At 35.3% G+C, this 24,179-nt stretch overlaps 2 protein-coding genes across 5 annotated transcripts in view; both read left to right on the forward strand.

The window, feature by feature from the left end:
* The window catches only part of LOC146997001 (uncharacterized), a 458,848-nt gene that overhangs the window by 160,027 nt on the left and 274,642 nt on the right, over nucleotides 1-24,179 (forward strand). The gene's annotated exons all lie outside the window — the stretch shown is intronic.
* LOC146997003 (uncharacterized) overlaps nucleotides 1-24,179 on the forward strand; it is a 32,709-nt gene that overhangs the window by 6,994 nt on the left and 1,536 nt on the right. Inside the window, exon 2 of the mRNA XM_085816430.1 lies at nucleotides 19,838-20,928. Coding sequence (XP_085672556.1) covers nucleotides 19,941-20,774 — 834 coding nt within the window. The 5' untranslated portion in view covers nucleotides 19,838-19,940 and the 3' untranslated portion in view covers nucleotides 20,775-20,928. The remainder of the gene's footprint in view (nucleotides 1-19,837; nucleotides 20,929-24,179) is intronic.

The following is a 24,179-nucleotide window of genomic DNA, read 5'->3' on the forward strand; positions in this document are numbered from 1 at the left end:
GACGTGGTTATAAAAGCAGTCTTAGGCACGTCCTCAGGCCTAACCCCTATTTGAAAATAACCAGTCGTTAAGTCTAAAGTCGTCATATATTTGGTGGATGTTATGTTCCTTAGAATTTCTTCAATAATAGGTAACGGATATACCGGATATTTAGTTATGGAGTTTAATTTACGGTAGTCAATTGCGAATCTGCACATTTTTGGATGTGTCAATGGATAGTCATTATTTTTCTTACATAAAACCACCGGGCTAGCATAACTACTTGAGATGGGCGTTATGATCTTTTTACGTAGCTTATCGGTGATATGCCATTCTATAATTTTTTCCTTATTCTTATCATACCGGTATGCTTTGTGGCGAACTGGCATTGAATCTCCGGTGTCAATACTATGGTTAGTAACCTGAGTAAATCCTGGAATATCACTAAATAACGAAGCAAATTCACTTACCACTTGTCGGATTCTTCGTTGCTCTTCATTAGGCAGGTGGTCAAGGTTTAATATCGGCGGTTCAGCCTTTTCTTCACGAACTGGTTTCATTGTCAGCTTAAGGGACGCTTCTTAAAAATCTAGCGTTGCTTGTGCCTCTGAAAGAAAATCTATTCCTAAGATAATATGTGCTTGCAGATTCTTTACTATGAAAAACATAACCTTTACTTGTTCGTCCTTGATACGGACATACAGCGGTAATTTACCTATACACTTACATCTTTCTCCTTGCGCAGCTAACACTGTCGTATTATCCGAATTATATATACGATATTTACGAAAATACTTCCTAAAAAAATCTTCTGCCACACAGGAACACTGCGCGCCTGTATCCAGGAGTGCGGTGGCTGGGATATTATTCACCAACACTTCAATCTTCGGAAGAGTCAAATTTTTCACCATTACTGTATTTAACTTGAAGGAAGAGGGGTTTTCGTGGCCTTCGGATTTCCGCACCCTCCCGTCAGCAGAAATTCGTTTTAGTTTAAATTATTTTTCATTTCCGTGCTTTTCTTCTTTTTCCACTGGCCTTGAGACTTTTTTCCTGGATTGCTATTGAACTGTGGACGTTCGCCGGCTGTTTTTGAATGCTCGGGTTTCCTTGCCCACTGATTCGCTTTGCTTCCGTAGCCGTGTGCTTCAGTTTGCTGTAGTCTTGGCGCACCAAATTGGTTTCGCTGTTGATAATGGCGTCTTCTTTCAATGTCCGCCGTTCTTCTACTTTCAAACTGGATTGCTAGCATAAAATAACTTTTCCAGTGTAGTCGGATTTCTTAATTGAATAAAGTCTTGCACTTGGGGCAGTAACCTCGGCAAAATCACTTGAATTATCTCAGGATCCGGACGGTTTCCTAACAAGATTTTGAAGACGTGAATTTTTCTTAAAATACAGCTTGAGAGATTTTCGATTCTTTGCTGATATATGCTGAAAAGTTCCGTTTCTAGTTTCGCACGATCCCTTACGACAGGGAAGGCTTTTACTAGGGCAGTCTTGAAATTCTCGTAAGTATAGGTGGGACTTCCTGCTTGACCCAAGAGACTTCTGCCTATACATTTGAACCAATTAAGCGCTTGGCCCCTCAAAGCGCTGGTAGCTAAGGTAACTTTTTGAAATTCGTGCACGGGGTAGAGCATGAAGTGGTCATCCAATTTTTCCAAAAAACTGGTTACCGGTGAGTTTCCATTAAATGTTGCTTCTGGTTTCATCGAAGCGCACATAGTCTGGACGATGTAACCAAATCTTTCCAGGGCGGCAGCTGGCATTTCTGGATTCTGAGCCGCTTCTGCAGGCAGCACAGGTTCTTCTTGAAACTCGGCCATGGTTATTCTTCTTCGTTGGGCGCCACTCTCAGGTTCAATGTTCCGTCTTACTTTCTTCGGGTATATGCAAGGACCTGACTCGGAACAGAGAGCTTACTAAAGCTATGTTCAATAACTGTGGGAAGTAGACAGGATACACAAGAAAGGTATACAAAACACTTTATTTTTCTCTCTTTACAATAATTTCCGTACTTCGGAATACAAAGACCCACTACTTGTGGTCTAAACGTAAGAATATAAAAATATTTAACTAAACTCTAACTTAACTTTGGAATAATAAACGTGGAAGATTGGCCTTATATTAACAGGAAGCCGTATGTAGTACAGAGAACTGTTAACACTACATATACGTTTAAAAATTATCACGAGGATTAAACCTCTGGCCTGGAAGGCAACCAGCAACTGAGTAAAACTTCTAAGGTAAGCGGCCTGCTTCGACTAACTCCTTCCTCTCTCTCGCTTGGCAAAAAGCCACATCTTAAGTAACGGCGTTCGCTACACAAATTTTGCATAAATAAGTTAACGCTTTTAATTCTGGCCGGAAGTAGAAAATAAGAAGTGATAGTAAAGATTTAAAATAAAATAAACGTTAGTAAAACTTAAGATCCTTACATAGGTGATGCAAAACCATTTGCAGGTATAACTGACGCCAAACCATATGGTTCATTAAATATAGAAAAATTTGAGTGTGTTGGACATATTCAAAAACGAATGGGAATATGGCTACGCAAATTAAAACTTGAAAGAAAAAAAGTAAAATTAAATGACGGTAAAATCTGTCTGGGAAAGGGAGACTAACAGATAAGTTAATAAATGAAATAACTTCGTATTATGGTAATGCGATTAGAGAATATAATGAGTCTGTTAGTGATATCAGAAAAGCCATTTGGGCAATTTACTACCAGAAAATATCGAGTGATGAAAAGCCGATTCATGACGTTTGTCCTACAAATGAAACCACATGGTGCAAATACAATATAGCTAAGCAAAATAAAGCTGATTATAAGCATATAAATTCTGAACCAGTCGCTGTAATGGAGGCAATAAAGCCAGTTTTTATAGATTTGTCACAACCTTTGTTATTGAGACGTTGCCTTGGCGGCAAAACACAAAATAATAATGAATCATTTAATTCCTGAATTTCGAAATTTTGTACAAAGACATGTCGTGCTGGTAGTAGGATAGTTCAAATTGCTGGAAATGAAGCAGTGATTGCTTTTAACGAAAGGTCTGTTGGTAGACATTCTGTAATGAATGAGCTACAGCTTTTTAGAAGTAAGTTTTCTATTGAAGGATTTTTACAAATCGATAACAAGAGAATAGATAACGCAGAAAAGAAAGGCTTGTCAGAAACAAAACAACAGCGTAAACTTGAAAGGCAGCAAAAAATGTCAGAAGTGCAGGCCTCCATAAAAATGATGGGGATGTTTATTGTGCTGGTGCGTTTTAATTTGTAAATAAAATTTTAGCAGTTTAGCATACAATTTGAAGTAAGTCGTAAAAGATTTTTTCACACATGTTAAATAATATGTATATTATACAATATAATACATATCATATGCTTAAATGCTTGAGTTTATTTAACTAAAGTGGTTATGTAAAAATAAATTTTTGTGCAAATATGCTACATGTATTTTAATATACGGCTATCACTCTGTCATGGTAATGTATATAGCAAAGTAAATTTAACGTGTTTCATACTAACAAAAGCTTCTGCAATTTATTAGGATTTATACTTTTTAAATGTATTTTGAAAATAAATATACTATGCACTTTATTATTAGAAAGTTATATACTGAAGTATTGGCATTAAAACTCAAATTTCTTAAAATACGGTTTTTCACAGTTTTATACATAGCATTTAAAGTATGCTAAAGTTACATTGTGGAAGAACTATTAAATGTTTTATATGTTTGATATACAGTAATATATTACAGAGAACTTGAGCTAAGACATTTGGCTAAGACATTTGTCTATAAGTAAATTCTTATTTGTAAGGAAGTTTTAGTTTTATCATTCTTAGTCGATATGTTATACTTCGATGAATGTAGCAGTTTAGCATACAATTTCAAATAAGTCTTAAAGGTTTTTTTCCCACCTATGTTTAAATAATGTTGCATAATATGATACATATCATATGCTTAAATGCTTGAAAGTACTTAACTGATGTGGTTATGTAAAAATAAATTATTTGTTCAAATATGCTACACGTATTTTAATACACGGCTATCATTCTGTCATGGTATTTTATATAGTATGGTAATTTTAATGTGTTTCATATTGACAAAAGCTTATGCAATTTATTAGGATTTATACATTTTAAATATATCATTTTGAAAATAAATATACTATGCACTTTATTATTAGAAAGTTGTATACTGAAATATTTGCATCAAAACTCGATTTTCTTAAAATGCATTTTTTCCCAGTTGTATACATAGCATTTAGAGTATGCTAAAGTTACTTTGTGGAAGAACTATTAAATGATTTATATGTTTGATATACAATAATACATTACAGAGAACTTTACCTGAAACATTTTCCTATAAGTAAGTTCCAATTTGTAAGAAAAATTTAGTTGTATTATTGATAGCGTAGAAGTTTCAAATCATTTTTAGTTGATATGTTATACTTTGATGATGGCAGCTTATTTTACATTAATTATGCTTATACCAACTATTGGAAATTATATAATATTACAATATCTCTCACAAAATAAGCATTTTATATATTTTATAACAAGAGAAGTATTTAAAAAAAATATTTACATTAAAACTTGATTATCTCAAAACATAAATTTTCACTGTTGCGCGCATGATATTTTAAAAACGGTTCTTGGTACACACTTTAAATTTAATGGACTTCTTTATATGAGTATTATCATCGAACTGAACCAAAAAATATATTGAATATTTTAATAGTCAAAAATTTTACGCATGGAAATATTAAAAATTTTTTATTAAAATGCATTGTATAAATTTCTTAAGATTTTTGGTTCACAGTAGTCTTTAGATGCTATACAAGCTGTATATTAACTATGAAGTTAAAATATATAACAGAATGTTTTAAATTGTGCACGCAAAGTGGGAGTATTACGTGAACATATAAAAAATTACCTCACAAAGAAGATTAAATTATAAAAACATTTGTGGCAACACAAACTATTTGCTTACTAATTCAGCTGTGCTATGTAGTCAGCTGTAAAAAACTGGAAGTAATAGCTTTAAAAATAAATATGCTATCCCAATTCTTACAACAGGATCATATTCAGAGATTTTGAGGGTTTTAAGGTGTACGAGACCCCTTAACGTAGTTCAATGGAGAACGTGATGCAACCACTTCTCATTCCCCAATGACTTTAGCTTTGGCACTTACGTTTCAACCGTCACAGGAATGACGGCCTTGATAATTCAACGAAAGAACATATTATTAGTACTCATTTCGTGCTCTTAACGTTCTTAGCATATTTCATAATGCCTTACCGGAAATTTCTGTTTTCAGCTATAATCCTGGAAGGAAAAGTTCTGTTCATGCTGGTTCTATCATCTCGACTTGAGGTTTTGGATGATGGTAAATTACTCATGTATCGATTGTTATACTAAGGGAACTCTATTTTTATGCCTCATGATTGAGAAGTCCAATATTGCCACCAACCATAACCGAAATCTGAAAGGATTTTATGTGGGACTTCTCAATATCTGGCAATCTCTGGCAAATTCCGCTCAACATCCACGATTTGTTTTCGTGACTTCTTGCTGATTAGCAGCATTATCTTCTGTGTCCTAATGTGTTCTGCAGTTCTTTCGTAAGTGTTCATCACCACTGCAGTTCTAGCATACTAAGGTCGCTTTCGTCTGACGTCTGTTCCGCCTTAAGACACTTACTTAAGTGGGTAGACTGCCTGGACGAGCTGTCACTTGTCCACTAGCTTCTGGGTTGGAGTAGTTCCGATTGGGCAATGGTGTGTGCAAGTTTCTGAAAGGACTGCCACGTTTTTCATGGCGTACACTCTAGGCATTTTTTAAATCCTTGAGATCCACTATTCGCAATTGTTTCTATACCTCAGGTTCCCGTATGCCACCGAGGAAGTATTTCATGGATTGTACTTCACGTATTTCTGTTGAGCAGTCAAAAAAGGAGAGATGGGAGAGCATTTCCATAACAATGGCGAGCTTCCGGATTATTTTGTTGAGCTTCTGCTGTCGAGATATTAACTGCAGCCTTCTGTAGTCTTTTAAACACTTCTTAGTAGAGCTTTCGCGTACCGGGTACAGCATCAAAATCTAGCCTCTGGGTTTCTAGAAGAGTGGGACCGATATCGTCTTCTATTCTCAGAGAAGCTGCGAAATTACAGGTTTGTCTTCGGAATCCTACCCATTTCCATTTGGAGCTATACAGAACTGAGCCTTGTACATATGTCACATGTTTTTTCCATCACACGTGGAAAGCATGACAAAATGGGTCGGAAAACATAGGTACCTATTTAAAGGTATCACAATCGTCTCCAGTTGTCATTATGAATGTGTTAAAGCTGTCAGATTCTTTGGCGACAACAGCAGAGACTTTGTCATCGATTTGTTGTTCGACATCAGAAACTCTTCCTTTGATTTGTAGTTTGACAGCATTAACTCTTTCTTTGATTTGCTGTTTGACAGCAGAAACAAGTTCTCCAGTTTCTCTAACTCTCCTTTCGACCATGTTATTTCTGCTTTCAAAATCCTCGAAAATCTTCTACTGTTGTCTTTTATTTTTTCTTGACAGGCTTAAGTATCAATTTTGGATAGATTCCATCTTTCCTTGAACTGGTATTATTTCCCCTTTCCCTCTTTTGTTGGACGCATTTATCTCTTCTGTAAAGGAATCAACCTCTCCTTTTATATCTTCCTGGAACGCAGCAAAGACTGTCACAAGCTGCCTCAGATGCTCCTCAATTGTTCTTGTCACTAGCATTCTGTCCTACTTCTAACACCCAAAATTGTTCCTGGCATAAAGGTTCGTAAAGCATGCGGAAGAGCTGGTAGTTTGTTAGAATTTATTTGTCCCGAAAAAACACTAAACAATTCTGGAGTTTTTCGAAAAGTACGAGTAAAAAATATAATTCCAAAAATATACGAAATATAAAGGAACACTGCTAGTAGTTATCACTTTAAAGTGCTGAGAATGATGAAGAAAATACGATGAAAAGCGCACGTAAAGAGCGAACATAAATCTGTCAATACTCCTTACTCTATGCTGAACTGCAGAGTTCAGAACTGAAGTTCATTCTGGTCTTATCTCATTTTCTCACTCTCCATACCAAAAGCCCGAAACTGACAAAACTGTTGGACGTTCGAAATTTTGGAAGAGAAAACAAATGAAGCCACAAGGAAAAATCTACATGGCTTATAATGATTGTCACATTAAAAAAAGGAGTTCTAAAGTATAACGCCAACTAAGGGCGTTACAATAATTTTTAAGCTCCGACCTCTCTCCGTCAAGACATGGAGAAACTACTGATGGTGTGAGTGAGAGAGAAGCAGCTTCAAGGAGGAACCTTAACACAAAGCATCTTTTGTGAGAAGGCACTATTACGAGTTATTTACGAGCGATTTACGGTTATTTTCTAAAGAAGATCCCACACACTTCTACAAACGTGGAATCGGAAGACCCGTTTAAAGCCAGTCGGGGCTGGTTTGACAACTTTAGGGAAAGGACCGACCTTCACTCCGTCGTCAGGCATGGTGAGGCAGCAAATCCGGATGTAAAGGCAGCTGATGTTTACATCAAAATGTTTTCCGAACAGATAGTAGCCAAAGGATACATCCCCCCAGCAAGTCCTCAACTGTGACGAGACAGGGCATTTCTGGAAAAGGATGCCGAATAGAACTTACATAACGGCAGAGGAGAAGATGCCAGGTCACAAACCCATTAAGGATAGATTAAATCTAGCAATTTGCGTCAATGCGAATGGCGACTGTAAAATCAAGCCTCCGTTAGTATACCATTCGGAAAACCCCAGAGGCTTTAAGTCATATAATATTTTAAAAGAAAACCTGCCAGTTATAATTTTAAGAAGATATGTGGAGGGCAAATCCGAAGGCGTGGGACAGAATGAACTTCTTTGTGGAGTGGATAATTCTGGTGTTCTGTTCTGGTGTTGGCCTCGACAATGCCCCTACTCACCCATCAAATCTCGAAGATGATTTACTCGAAGAGTTCAAGTATATAAAATTTCCCTACCTACCACCCAACACCACTCCTATCCTGCAGCCCATGGATCAGCAGGAGATTTCTAATTTTAAGAATTTGTACACCAAGGACATTTTTCGCCGCTGCTTTGAGGTGACAGAGAACACAAACCTTACCATTCGAGAGTTCTGGAAAAGCCACTTTAACATCGTGATGTGCCTAAGAATTATTGTTCAGGCCTGGCTGGGTGTTACAACGTCTGCATGGAAGAAGCTGTGGCCTGAGGCTGTAGCTGAAAGAGAATTCGAAGGATTGGAACCCAAAGTGTCAGTGGTAGAGGAGCTTGTTTCTCTGGGAAAATCCATGAGTCTGGAGGTGGAGGAGAGAGATGTGAACGAACTCGTAGAGGAACAGTCTCAGGAGCTGACAACCGAGGAGTTACACGATCTGCATTTGCAGCAGCATACGGTGGTTCAACGAAAAATTAGTTTTGAAGAGGAGCCAGAGATGGAGGAGGTTATCCCTGCAAGAAATATAAAACAGATCTTGAGAATGTGGGATAAAGTTGTAGAGTTCGTGGATAAAAATCATCGCGAAAAAGTTGCAACTAGTCCTAAATCGGAGTTGTTCAACGAAACTTGCCTAACTCGATTACGCAATACCTTGACAGGTAGGAAGAAACAAACCTCCTTGGACAGTTTTTTTAAACGATCTGCGGGTGAAAATGAGCAGATCATGACAAAAAGAGCGAAGACCAGTGACAAAAATTAAGCGCTTCCGTAGGCACTTTTTCTTTTAATTATGTTTTTATAGAATATGTATTTGTTATTTATAAATAAAGGTTTCTTCTTGTTTTTGAATAAGAAACTACATTTTTCTTATTCAAAAACACTTAAAAAAACAGCTGAGGTCGTGTTTTGGGAGCTGGAACGGATTAATGGCATTTCGATTACTTTCAATGCGGAAAATTGCTTTGAGATACGAGCAAGGTTACGAAACATATTAAACTCGTTTGTCGAGGAACCACTGTACTTAATTATATAATCGTTAGCAAGCAGATAGTAATAAATAATTTTAAAACTGTGCTGCTATCAATATACAAATTATGTTGACTAGTATAATTAATTTAGAATTATGCGAATACATATAATATAAGATGATGTATGTTACTACAGATACGTGTTAATATAATACATATATAAGTCTGTGCATATATATGAAATCATAATTCTTTTTATACCAGTTAACAGTTAGAATTACTGAACAACCTTGAAAGGTTCCCCAAGAATGAAATATGGTGTAACAATGAACACTTAGTTTAGAAATTCGATTCTATTATATATTGTTGTAAAAGTCATTGTAAGAGTGAAAATTCTTCATTCTGCCTTAATGCGAGTTTTTGCGTTTAATGCGTCGTTTGGTGATTTTATGATCCCGAATTATATTGATGTGATATATTAATACTGCATTTGTAGACATACGTTTTCTGAGAAACGAGTCAAGGCGATTGATTTTTTGTAAAAATTTGGATTTATCCTTATTTTATTGACGTGCACCAGCACAGAATTGAGAATGGCTTGTGCTATGCTTCGATGGATGAAGAAGCGTTTGTAAGTAATGAATATTATGAACGTTTGAACATATTTAAATGAATAGTATTAAAAGTATATATTTACTTATATCATATACTAATAGTTTATGGTAAATTTTCATTATAAATCTCATCACAGTTTCATTTCTCATTCTATTGCATTTCTATAGCGGTACATACATTTTGTGGTTTACATATTGTAGATTGCATCAGTTTTGCAGAGCAATTTATTCCTCGGTATGTTACTTGTAGTGTTATTAGAAATTCCATTATTTTTGTATTTTTTCTGCAATTGGTAGTATCTGATTAGGAATGTTTTATTTCAAGATATATATGAAGTTGGTTATATCAAGTGTTAAATAAACGTTGTTATTCGGGCAATAGCGTTAGCTTTATCGAGATAGATAAATGCAATTCTTATTTCTTAAATACTCAAGATATAAAGACACACTCGAATAGTAGATTCACTCACTTTACGTTTTTTAAGGGTTATATATATACATTAAGGGCGTGTTCAAAACAACCATTGACGAGTAGTCTTGGCGTAATTCGTATTCATACGAAGATTATCCATTTCTCAAGGCAATAATTTTTGTTATTTTTGCTAAACCGTTTACGAAAATATAATTTTCCGAATCCTGAACTCTTATGCATGGAAAGGCAGATTTTAAGATATTTGTTTTGCAACCTGATGCAAAATTCGTATTTTTAAAACACTGATGTATATGTTCTTTTTTTAAAATTCTGCCAGTATATAACATTATATAACATTCTTGTGTTATCACCATTTATAGGTGTCGCTTGCTGTACAGCCTGCTGAATACATTTTACTTTCTAGGTATCTACAATTACATCGTGTTGTTTCGGTACGAACAGGGGCGAAGTATTCATTACTTAGATACATTTAAAGATAATTAATTAATTTTTTTCTGATTTTGATATCTATAATATATAGACAGGATTACTGATAAGAAATTTAAGAAAATAGTAAATGAAGAAGTAAATAGAAAAATTTCTTTCAGGTATTGTGAGATGTCAATATAAACTTCATACATTTTACTAGGGGGCTGTTGACAAAGCAAAATCTTTACTATATATGTCTACGAGCTCTACGTATACAGTGTGTTGCTCAAAGTAAACTTCCTGCATTGTGAAGAGTACTACGTGTATGTCGTGATGTGTTCATGCGAAGCTTGTTTCCTCGTATGAGCTCTGCCTCTTCGAACCGAAATTGTCCGTAATCTGCAGCGTCTTGAGTTGTTTATGCAGCTTCTTGAGCTGTTCTGGTATTTCCTGTCGAATCTGACGATGACGCGGACAGTCTTGCATCCTTCGTTTACTTGCGACTTCTTCCCGTCATCGCGCATATTCTTTTGACGTTCCGCTTTCCTAATGGGCCTCCGTTTCGCTTCTGCTTACCTTTCCGGAGCACGCAGTGATTCTTGGTTTTCTGAAGGTCTTTTGCGTCTGCTACTAGTTTCTGATACAGTTTGAGCCAGCGAAGTTTCTTGAGTTGTTGCTTGTCTGCTGGAACTCCTATTCGTTTCTTCTTCAGTTTCTTGAATGCGTAACCTTTCTTGTCACTATGCTTGCCTGCTGAGTTTCTAGTTGTATCTTCATTCATTTTTGAAGCATGCAAGTTTTCTTCTACTTGCCTGCTGAGTCTCCTAGTGCTTTTTACTTCATTTTTTATGTAGCTCGCTGTAACATTTGTGCTGTCTTCTTGCGTTCAGACATTTTAGTAAATTGAAAAAAAAATTATGTAACTGTAGTAAAGTAACATTCATCTAAAATATGTTAAATACCTACAGAAGTTTAAACTTCTACTCAGAAAGGAACTATACAATAAAAGAAATTAAATTTTTATAAATAAAATTAGAATAGCATAAAATGCATAGAAACATTTCATTATGAAGAAAATGTATTCATTCTTTCCAAGCAACCAGCTATTCGTAAATAAATTTTTCTTGCCAAGTCAGGAAACAAAGAACTTTGACACTTGGGGTAATACATTTGAAGTTATGATTTAAATTTATTTTAATATAACAAATTTGCAAAATCTCAATAAAAGAATTAACGTAGCGATAGCATATCGTGTCACGTATCTAAAGGTGAAACATAAAAGTTGCCAAAAGCAGCTATTCATTTAAAATACTGAAATTAACGAAATATTTTTCGACATACAGTGACGTTATATGGAATCACGTGCTTTCTTCAACTCAGAATATAACCGTAAATAATAACAATAAGTTTCGAGTTTGGCAATACTATTTATTTCATATTTTTTTAACTTAAAAATTTCTCTTAAACAATACGATTTGAGAGTGAGAAGAGCCATCATTTTTCTAAATAAAGCAATTTGATCTCCAGCGCTTTCCGAAATTTTATATAACATCTCGAGTGATAGTCGTAGGAAGATAACAATAGTCGAAAAGTTTTACCAAGAATTTTTGAAATCCGAGGGTACCTCCTTCTAAACTCAAATCTCCCCCCCCCGTTCCGGAGGATATGATGTTACGAAGAAAAAAAAAAAAAAAACAAAGAGGCAAAATCCCACATATATTTAAACTGCTGACTCCTGTTTACAATATTCAATTTCCTTTAAAAACATTAAGCTTCATTTAAATAAAAGGAAAATAAATTCACACATTTTCCCTAGCTTTCAAGCTTTTATTGTACTTTTAAATATTCTTTTTGTCACTGTTGCGCAAGTTTTCCGCGGCGTCATTAGGAGCCGTAGGTCGAAAACATATAAGAATCATTGCTGTAAATAATGATCATATGATAAATTGCATACATATGCGATTCTTTTGATTAGAATTTGAGTACAATTCTTTATACATCAGCTACTATGCCCCTTTATGTAACGACAAGGATTATTTTCAATGATTATCCGATGAGAATGATTCTTTACAATGATTATTTGATGACAAAGATCATTTGCAAAGAATATTAAAGCCGATGACTACGATTACTTAAATAGAATATGCATGTCATTCGATGACAACGATTATTTCCAAAGAATCTTCGATCACGTCACTATTGTATATCGCTATACTTCTGGGTTTGGGGGGGGGGTTGTGTATTATACTACGGCCCTGTAATTAAGCGTTTTAAATGACATCAAAAACGTTAGTAAAACTTAGGATCCTTACATGCTATCCGCCAGAGTTAATTAGTTTGAAACTGAGGTCTAAAACGACCTTGTTGAAAACTTTTAGCTCTAGAATCTAACGCGAGGCCAATCTTTTACAAACATTTCTCTCTAGAAACTAGATATTAAAAAGTCGTTTTTACATTATCATCTCTATGGACAAGTATTTTCATCTGTACTGCATCTATAAACAGGAGTTTCTTAGTTGAAATCTGGTTCCTTATGGAAGGAAAACTAGTTTAATGAAATGTTACACAATCAAATGGCAAGTAACATGAATATTTATATTTCTCCTTTAAAATTCTTATTTCATTCATGACGTTATTTAATTATCTCCCCGTGCCCTCTGACTTGTGTTGTAAAGAAAAACACCAAACACGAGCGTGTCTATGTACAAGTGTTCAACACTACCGCCTGCAATCAAAGCACTAACGTCTTAAAATTCAACATAACAAAACCTCAGAACACACCTTATATTCATCTCTAAACCCTGAGCTACAATTCTGAAAAGTGGCTAACTCTGAAGTGTAGTGTCAGAGAGCCTAACTACATTCATTCAACCTTTATCACATATTCACAATAATTTGCTCTTTTTACAGTCACACGAATAAGTTAAAATTTTTGGCATTACTCTAATATTTTTACTTTTAACATATCACAATATTTCTTAACTTTTAAGATAACAGTTCACATTGTATATAAGGACATATTAACATGCCGTTAATTTTACGCATTTTAAAACATACATTAGTAGTACATTGTTAACTTCTATTCTTTTCCAAGCAAGTGCCAATTCTTCTGCATTGAAATTCTACATTTCAAAAGTCTTTCAGATTAAAACTTCTTTCTTGCCAGAATCTTTTAAATAAAATTTTATACAATAATTTTTACAATTTTCTTAAGGTACCTTTCTCAAAGATTATCAATGCTTTTTCAATATTCAAGTATTTACACATTCCTATTATACATTAATTTTAGTTTTACTCGCGAGTAACTGAAAAACAATACCAAAATAGGTAACAACTCCTTTTTCGCCTTTTTGGCGATAAAGGTAGGCCTCACATGAGGTAAAAATTCTTGAATTCTGCCACTTGCAGTAAGATTGAAAAATTAACTTACGGTTTCAAAGTAACATAAAGTTTTACTTATCTTTGTGATATTCAGACATCCTTTTTTCTGCCCAGTCCTGGAAGGTAGCGAAGACTACGGTCTGGTTGATCTTCCTTCTTGTGCGGGTTCGCCCTTCGGTCCCTTCCTTTAGCATCTGCCTGTGGTCACGGCCGTTTGATGGCAGCTGGTCTTGGCGGAACCGGGACAACTGTCTCTCGTTGTTGCCTGGATCTCGTTGCTGGCTGTTCAAATTTTTCTTGCGTCTTTGCATCTGCAGCTGGTCTTCCTTCATCAATTCGTCGACATTTGCTGCGTAGACTCCTATCCGATGGGTAGATCTTCTGTTTTGGAGCCGTGTTATAGTTGCTGTCATTTCTCCTGGCTTTCTTTGCATTAGTCGTACTTCTCCCTTCTTCATTCTGGGGGTGGTCGTGCTCTCTCTTCTCTGGTCGGTGGAACGACTTCTTTTTCTTGTTACCTTCAGTTTTCCAACGGGGGAACTTTCTTTTCAATTGCTCCTGTCTACTAATGGCTTGCCCTTGGGATTGTCGTTGTTCCACCTCTGGAGCTTGTGCCTGCCGTGCCGGATCCTGCAAAAGATCTTGAAATATTGGCATTTTATTACGATTATAAAATGGTTTTATCTGGTCTACGTTTGCGGTGCAGGTTTCACCATTCCTGGCTTTTAACACCACTAAGCATGAGTTACTTTTTCTATGACATATGGTCCTTCAAATCGTGGATAAAATTTAGCAGTTTTATCTTCTGGTGCTGAAGAAAGTGAATGCTTAATTTTTAACACTTCATGTCCTACTTTATAAGTTACTCCCCGTCGTTTCATATCATAATAAAGCTTCTGTTTTCTCTGTGCTACTTCAGTGTTCTTTTTTGCTTTTTTAATTTATTTTTCTATATTGCCCATTTTAAATTCTGGGGCTCTTTGTTGAACATAAAATAATTTATCTAACGGCGTTATAATCTTTCTGCCTAAAAATAACTCAGCAGGAGTTTTGCCCGTCGTATCATGTTTTGCGGTCCTAAGGGAGAAACCTAATTCATTGACATAGTTAACCCAGCTTTTATGAAAATTTTTAACATAACTACGGACAATTTTCATTATATTTCTATTGACCCGTTCCGCTATATTTGATTGCGGCCGATACGGGACCATTTTTAAATGACGTATGCCCAGTTTTTGGCACATGTCTTCAAATATATTACTTACAAATTGAGGACCATTATCCGATATTACTTTTAGGGGCGCCCCGTATTTTAAAATATATTTATTTAAAATAGAATCAGTAACTAATTTCGAGGAGGCTCGTTTTAAGGAAACAATTTCGATCCACTTACTAAAATAATCAACCATAACAAGGTGATAGCCACTTTTATTTAACTGACTTTTTGGGAAAGGGCCCAATATATCGATGCCAATTATTTCATTTGGAAATTCCGATTTAATACTATTTAGAAACCCGGCCGGGCGGAAATTAATATAATTAACTGCTTGACATGTTGGGCAGGACTGGACATACGCCCTTGTTAACTTTTGCAGCTCAGGAAAATAAACTGCTTCGCGTACGCGTTGGATGGTTTTTCGAATACCAGCATGAGAAGCTAAAGCGGAGTCGTGTAACTCCTGCAGTACGTTTAATCTAAGACTAGCTGGGATAACAGGTCGAAATTCGTTGTTGGAATTCGTAGTTTTTGTATAAAATAATAGACCATCTATTAGTTCGTAATGGGCCGCCCTATTTCTTATCGCCACAATATATTGGTGGCTAAAATTTTCAGGATCCTTTAAATAATCATAAATATTTTTAAATTCAGGATCCTTACTCAGTTCGGTTATCACAGTTTCTCGGGAATGTAACTTACATGCTGTGAGCATTGCCACCTTTACAGTATTAACTTCTTCATCTATTTTTATTCTGGATAGGGCATCTGCTACGATATTTTCCTTTCCGGGGCGTGTGCTTAATTACCAGATTATACTCTTGTAACTTTAGTGCCCATTTTATTAACCTTGTGGATAAGTTTTTCCCTGAGTACAATCTAGTTCCCGCCGCATGATCAGAATACACTGTTATTGGACCTTTCGAAAATAGACTCGGAACTTTTGCACTGCTAACAGAACTGCAAGTGCCTCTCTCTCAGTCGCGGAATAATTTTTTTGTGTTTGATTTAAAGTTCTACTAAAAAATGCCACGGGCTGCTGATTTTGCGAAAGTACCGCTCCTAGCGCATAATCCGAAGCATCCACTGAAATTTCTAAATTCTCATCGTTTTCAGGAAATTTCAAAACAGGGGCTTGCGTTAATGCTTGCTTTAATTTCTCGAAAGCACTATTGGCTTCGGCCGTGGACGAGAAAATTGCCTTTTTCCTTTTTAATTTTAACAATGGTTCAACAATAGCTGCAAAATCTTTTATAAAACTCTAACTTCAATCTTTGGAAGAGTCAAATTTTTCACAATAACTGTATTTAACTTGAAGAAAGAGGGCTTTTCTTGGCCTTCGGATTTCCGCACCCTCCCGTCAGCAGAAATCCGTTTTAGTTTAATTTTCTTTCTTCCTTTCCATGCCTTCCTTGTTTTTCCGCTGGCCTTCAGACTTTTTTTCTGGCTTACTATTGAACTGTCGACGTTCGCCGGTTGTTTTTGGATACTCAGGTTTCCTTGCCCTCTGATTCGATTTGCTTCCGTAGCCGTGTTCTTGCCTTTGCTGTGGTCTTGGCGCACCAAATTGGCTTCGTTGCTCAAACTGGCGTCTTCATTCGATGTCCGCCGTTCTTCTATTTTCAAACTGGATTGTTAGCTCAAATAACTTTTCCAGTGTAGTCGGATTCCTTAATTAAAAAAAGTCTTGTACTTGGGGAACTAAACTCGGCAAAATCACTTGAATTATCTCAGGATCCGGACGGTTTCCATACAAGAGTTTAAAGACGTGAATTTTTCTTAAAATAAAGGTGGAAAGATTTTCGATTCGTTGCTGGTATATGCTGAAGAGTTCCGTTTCTAAACTTGCACGATCTCTTACGACAGGGAAGGGTTTTACTAAGGCAGTCTTAAAATTTTCGTAAGTATAGGTGGGACTTCCCGCTTGACCCAAGAGGCTTCTGCCTATACATTTGAACCAATTAAGCGCTTGGCCCCTCAAAGCGCTGGTAGCTAAGGTGACTTTATGGAACTCATGGACTGGATACAGCATGAAGTGGTCATCCAATTTTTCCAAAAAACTGGTTACCGGTGAGTTTCCATTAAATGTTGCTTCTGGTTTCATCGATGCGCGCATGGTCTGTACGATGTACCCAAATCCTTCCAGGGCGGCAGCTGGCATTTCTGGATTCTGAGTCGCTTCTGCAGGCACCACAGGTTCTTCTTGAAACTCGGCCATGGTTATTCTTCTTCGTCGGGCGCCACTATCAGGACTTGTATTCCTCTTTACTTGCTTTGGAAACATGAACTATCCTGACTCGGAACAGGGAGCTTACTCAAGCTATGTTTACTAAATTACGTGATTCAAATCTTATTTATTGCAACAACTTAAACTGTTATGACACTTTCAATTGCACAAGAGGCCCTTGCTTTTACAACTGCATTTATTTGCGGAACACTTCCTTTTGCAATAACAGTGTGTACATATACTCCTCTCTTTTCAATCTACACCAGAGCATATCTGTGATTGTCGACATACACCGGTGAGGGTCCGAATGTAGAAGAATGTAATGCAATATTCGATCTTTCACCGACGTATTTGGTGAATGTTAACATTCTCCGGTGAAAGTCGACATTCTTTAATTTCGGTCTTTCGAGGTAACATATTTTTATACGATTATATACATATATATATATATATATATATATATATATATAATATATATAACACTTTAAATTGCACAAGAGGCCCTTGCTTTTACAACTGCATTTATTTGTGGAACACTTCCTTTTGCAATAACAATGTGTACATATACTCCGCTCTTTTCAATCTACACCAGAGCATATCTGTGATTATCGAAGTACACCGGTGAGGGTCCGAATGTAGAAGAATGTAATGCAATATTTGATCTTTCACCGACGTATTTGGTGAATGTTGACATGCTCCGGTGAATGTCGATATTCTCCAATTTCGGTCTTTCACGGTAACATATGTTTATAAGATTATATATATATATATATATCGTGTATATATATTGTTTATATATATATATATATAATCGTTTATTGCAATGTATTGTCGGAAACGCTTTCCTGGCCCATAGTGACGAGAGACAACACAAGAAAAATATGGTACGAACATTGTAAAGATATTTTTTTATTTTCCTTAGCGCAGCGGAAACCAAGAAATAAGAACAAAAGCAGGGGATCGCCATCAAAGAAAGTATTCGAAAGTTCCTTCGGAACGTATCCTAAACATGGGTTTGGTAGAGATAGTCCAGTGCATTGTTCAGCAAGATCACGAGAACTAACTTGCATTATCAGTTCGTCTCGGGGTACTTCAACACATAAGTGCACGAAACCCCAGTTAGAAGTCCAACAGGAACTTGTGGCACATATTGTGGCAGGTGCTGGTAAAGTCCTGGGGATGCACGGTATTTTCCAGAGCATCTCATGTTGGATGTACGAGAGATGGGATACCCGTAACAGGGTGCAGGTCGTAATTTCGAACACCTTTTTTGAGGTCCATAAGTGTCTAATTTTGTTCCTACTTTTTAATTTCTCTTGTGCTAAGCGTAACTGGTGTCCGATCTTTCTTGTGTTTTGTGTTGTTTGCACCGGCCAGGAAAGTGTTTTCGGCCATGTTTTGCCATTTAATTTTTCGTCATCGTCGTCTCTCTCATATATGTGTATAATTACATATGACTCAAGTGTTGCTACTATATGATGACATTTACAAACACGGTGTTTAAAATGCTACATATTCCCATCCGAAAATATATTTTTCTTTTCCTCTTGCCCTTCAAATAAGATATATGTGTCCTTCATTGCAAAATTACCTGGAACTTTAATTTTCCTTTTTTCGAGGACAATGGAGAGCATATTTCAGTATAGGCAGCTGTCAATATTCAAACATCAAATTGTAAAAGCCATTAAAGTGTGGCCGAAATGATCAGAAGGGCTAAATTCGCATAAGGATTTAGGAAATACATTTTGAATGATTTTGTAAATTTTCCTTCAATAAATTTAATGCAACAGGCAAAAGAAATTACAGGGAACAATAAATATAGGAGAAAACAGGTATATCTTTTCCTAATTTACTTTGATTTGATTGATTTCTTTCTTTCTTCCTGTATAAATAAATAAACTTTAAGAATGCAACTGAAGAATGAGAATAAAAGTTTCAATTGAAACAAATGGTGGCAAAAATCCTAGTGCGGCTCTGATGGACTACGAAAAAGACCAGCAATATGATCCGAATTTTGAATAACGAGAGAAAATTTGAAATCTGTGCAGCCAGCGATGCAAAGAGACTCGTTAAAATACAGGTTTGGCTGATTCAGAAAGAACGTTACGTGTATATCTTCTAAAATGCTTTTTCCATCCTTTGTTTGTAGTTGTTTCCCTTTTCATTTCAGTTTCCTTTTTTCCTCCTATTTTGCAATTTTCGTCATTGTTTCCCTCTGTTTTTAAGCCACCTGTTTATTATTTCTGTTATTATTATTGCAACTTATGTAAAAATTAAGTAAGGAAAAGTAAGGCACTGAAACTTTGCAAATTATTACGCTCTACGTGAGATTCATGGAGGCCGCTTATTGCATACAAATAACGCAAAATACTTTAACTTATCTGCTTGGCTTTAGGTCAGAACAACGAAAACAACAAATTCACCCTTTGTAGAAAACAATTCTGCCAGGCAATAATCTACGGGGAGTTTTTTCCCTATGAAACTGAGCCAAAAGTGTTATATAGTATCTAAATATGGAAGTGTTGTACATGTTAAACGTGATCGTCATTGCATTACTTTCACTATTTTACTAATGAAATAAAGATATACCGATTTTTTTGTAGATTGGAAAATCCTCCTTGTGATCATGAAAAGGAGCAAAAACTGGAAAACGAGAAAGAACTGGAAAACGAGAAGGAACTGGAAAAGAAGCGAGAACCGGAAAAGATGCAAAAACTGGAAAAGAATCAAAAACTGAATAAAAAGGAAGAACAGGAAAAGAAGGAGAAACTGGAAAAGAAGCAAGAACTCGAAAACAAGAGAAAACTGGAAATGACACAAAAACTAGAAAAGAAGCAAGAACTGAAAAAGAAACAAAAGCTGGAAAAGATACAAAAACTAGAAAAGAAGCAGGAACAGGAAAAGATACAAGAATTAGAACAGAAGCAAGAACTGAAAAAGAAGCAAAAATTGGAAAAGAAGCAAGAAATGAAAATGAAACAAGAGCAGAAAAAGAAGCAAAAACTGGAAAAGAAGGAAGAACTGAAAAACAAACAAAAACTGGAAAAGCAACAGAAACTAGAAAAGAAGAAAGAACTGGAAAAGAAGCAATTACTGGAATGGATTCAAAAACTAGAAAAGAAAGAAGAACTGAAAAAGAAGAAAATACGGGAAGGAATACAAAAACTAGAAAAGAAAGAAGAACTGAAAATGGAGAAACATATTGAAGAGATGCTAAAACAAGCACACAAAAGTGAACTGGAAAGGCAAAAGTTGAGGGAAAAATTGCAAAAACCAAAAAAGAGAGACCTGAAAATGAAGAAGGAACTGGAAAAAATGCAAAAACTGGAAAAGAAGCAAGAGCCGGAAAAGATGCCAGAAATGGAAAATATAGAGGAGTCTGAAAAGACGCAATACCTGGAAAAGAAGCAAAAAACGGAAAAGATTCCAAATCTGAAAGACAAGCTGGAACCGGAAAAGAACTGTCAAACCCGAAAAGGAAACCGGTTGAACTGCGAAAAGAGCCAGAACTGGATACCGACTGTAGAACGATTGATTTAATAACCAAACGAAGCAAGACCCGGAAAAGAAAAATAGAACAAATAAATCATATACCTGCTTCATTTTACCAAAATTTATTATCAACAACATTTTTATTATCAAGAACTTTATGGTGTTCTTAGTATATGGACGGCATTTGATAATATTTTGCTCGGTAAGTGTAACTACTGATAAATTATAAGCTAGTAATTAGTCATGCTAACTTTAAGATACCAGTATTATTTTAGCAGCAACTAAGTACACTCTTTCGTAGTTCAGATCTATGTTTTCAGTGCCTTTCATGGCTGCGAGGTCTTCCGGTTTTACCTGGAAAGTCACAGTTTATTGACTTTTTTAACACATAGCTTTACACATGACAATATTTTTCAACAATAAATTTATGTTGTGCTACTGGCTTTAAATTGTGCAAATAAATATTGCACGGCATATCTTTCATAATTGAACTCATGAAATTAATTTATACAAATTTCATTTTAAAATTTGTTTGACCCTGAGCTGTCTTATCCAACTGCAGATATTCATAGAACTTTATATCAAGGTTCAAAGAAACGTTCAAAAAGGAATGTTTATCCACTTTTAATTATGTGTTAATCAGCATGATTTGCATTACTAAGATTGTAATTCTAAACAAATTAAAAGCTATTGTAGTATGTACATTAGCTTTTCATTTGCTTTCACCTTGTTTAAATTCAGTTTGACATACCACAGTTTCCGTCTCTACTCAGGATTTTTTCAGTGTAAAAATTCAAGATTACAAATTGAAATGAGCGAAAGAAATAACTTTTAAAATGTGTGTATACATTACATCAGAATCATAATATAATTAGATAAATAAACTGAATAATATGTTATAAAGCGAATTTATATCAATTTCGATTTCTTTCAAAATAGAAATTCCTTCGCACCTCATAAATCTCACAGAAACTCTCGGTTTGTGATTCGTGAGCTTTAGTTTTTTATATTTGGAATTTGGCAGCAATATGATTCACTGTTACGATGCAAATTCTTGCTCACAAATTGGTTATCTAACTAGAAAATGGTATAATTAAAATAAAATGAATATTATTAGATGGAAATGTTGGTTTCCTTTGCGTTTATCTGAATGGTATCGTATATATAAACCTGTTGGAGACGTTTTTTTCCCACACATCGAATAGAGACACATAGTCACATAATACAAATAATATGAATACAAGAATATAGTGTAAGATGATGCTCTACCACATTTCTCTATTACTTAAGACTGCGAAAGATTTGTTAAAGTATTACAGGATCATACTCTGATGGATCTCGCCGTTCTGTTTCATTTTCTGCCCTCGAAAACACATTATCTTAGTACAATAGATTACTTTTGAAGGAATGGATTATTTGAAAACATTGTAACTGTAAGAATTATTCTCTGACGTTATTACTGAAAAAGCGGCTGAGAGCATAATCTTTGGCTATGCTCTTTAAGCTGTATTAAAACCATTTTGAAATGTAAGGCCTACAAACTGAAACGTAAATTTATCTTATTTCTGTACTATTCATTAGAGTTATATACATTCCCATCAATAGATACTGAATGGCTAAATATTCTGCTTACCCAAATCAGTTATTTTTTTTCTCTCTTCTTTTTCTTAATTTTAATTAGTCCGGAAAGTAAAGCTATAGAGAATTTCACTTCTTCATTAGAAATCTGATTTAGAATTTTGTTTTCGGAGATAAAAGTTTGAATTCTTTATCCCTTTTCTAAACACAAAGATTGAAAAACGTAACATCGAAATTTTGAAAACATTTATACACTAATAGAAGGGGAAAAAAACAGAATATAATGCTTCAGCAAGCATGTAAATATCTCTATCACTTAAGTTTCAGCTATGTTTGCTATAGTATATTCAGGCGTATAAGGCGCACTTTTAAAAGAAAATGCAAGATTGAAATTTATGGGTACGCGCTGTACGCCAGCTATAAAAATGTTATGTTTAGAAATATGGAAAAAGTGATTAGAATTAGATAAAATTAGATTTCTGCGTGTAATTAAATGCTTTTTATTTAAGAGAAATAACATAGTTTATGTACTTAAAAATTTTCGTTATCGGATTCTGTTTCATTTTCACCTTCACCTCTGATCCATACTTGCATAGACAGATCCAAGTTCCTCATATACGTCTCAATCTATAACTTCAAGCACATCATCGAATTCTGTTTCAGTTTTGCCGTAACTTTTACTCTGATCCACACATAAATAATCATCTTTCGTTGCATCTAGACCGTCAGATATACCACATAAATTAAACGGGTTTAATTTTATTCCGTGATTTTATTATCTACTGACACACTATTTATGCACTGACATGACGTATTTGGTCTCCATTTGTAATTAGTTTTTTCACCTTCACTTTTGTTCGAGTATTCCACTAACGTTTAAAATATTCTATCGATGATTTATTGACATATATGTCTAATATATGAACTAATGGCAATAATCCGCTTGGATAAACTGTCATATCTGTATAACACTCTTTCAACAACATATTTGTGCTATCCGTTAGATGGAGGATGAACATGTCCCAAAGTATTAGACTTTCTTGATTATCTGAGGCAAAAGGAAGCTTTTGCCAAATATTTCTTATCCACAGTTTCACAACATTTTTCTCCGCCGATCATTTCTCGTGAATACGGATGAAAACACTTTCGGGAAACTGCACTTCAGCAAAGTCTTTCTTTTCAAGATATCGATGAGCTTTTAATTTCGTACGGTCGGCTAAGCAGGAGATCAGTACGGTGAGGTGAGATTTCTCGTTGGCCTATTGATTTTATGTTAACCGTTATTTTTCTTTCATATCATTGTTTCTTTATCTCCTACTATATCAAAACTTCAGGAATGACATCGATATTTGCAACACGTGATAGTAAATAAAGTTTAACATATTTTTAAAAACTCATCAAAGTTTTATCTCTATATTTTCGAAGCCTTTGAAAAAATTTTATCTCTTTTTCTCGGAGAACTGAATTATTCCGTGAAGTAAATCGAATACACAACCTCAGTTTGCTTTAGAGTTTTCACTTCCATTTGCACTCGTTTTTTCTATTTTTAAGGCAAAGAAACGTACGCTGTTTCTTGTTACAATTAATCCATTCTAGTGATGATGGGGATTTTCTACAATGCAGTTTCCAACACTTTCGCCGACGGTAAGCTATTTCATTACTTCTTTATGCAATACACATTTATTCTTTGGCGCAATAATCATTGTAAAATTTCATGCCTCTTCCACTCGTGTACGAAGCATTCACGAAAACCATCCTGCATGATTTCCATTTTCTTTCGCAAACTGAATGACTTAACATTTGAAACTTGCATAGTGTTTGTTTCGTTCGGCGAAAGCCATAACTACTGGTGAAGAAAGCACTGGATGAACTACA

The sequence above is a fragment of the Stegodyphus dumicola genome, chromosome 5, assembly GCF_044657685.1.
Source record: "Stegodyphus dumicola isolate Sdum_Otavi_A_Nest chromosome 5, ASM4465768v1".
NCBI lineage: Eukaryota > Metazoa > Arthropoda > Arachnida > Araneae > Eresidae > Stegodyphus > Stegodyphus dumicola.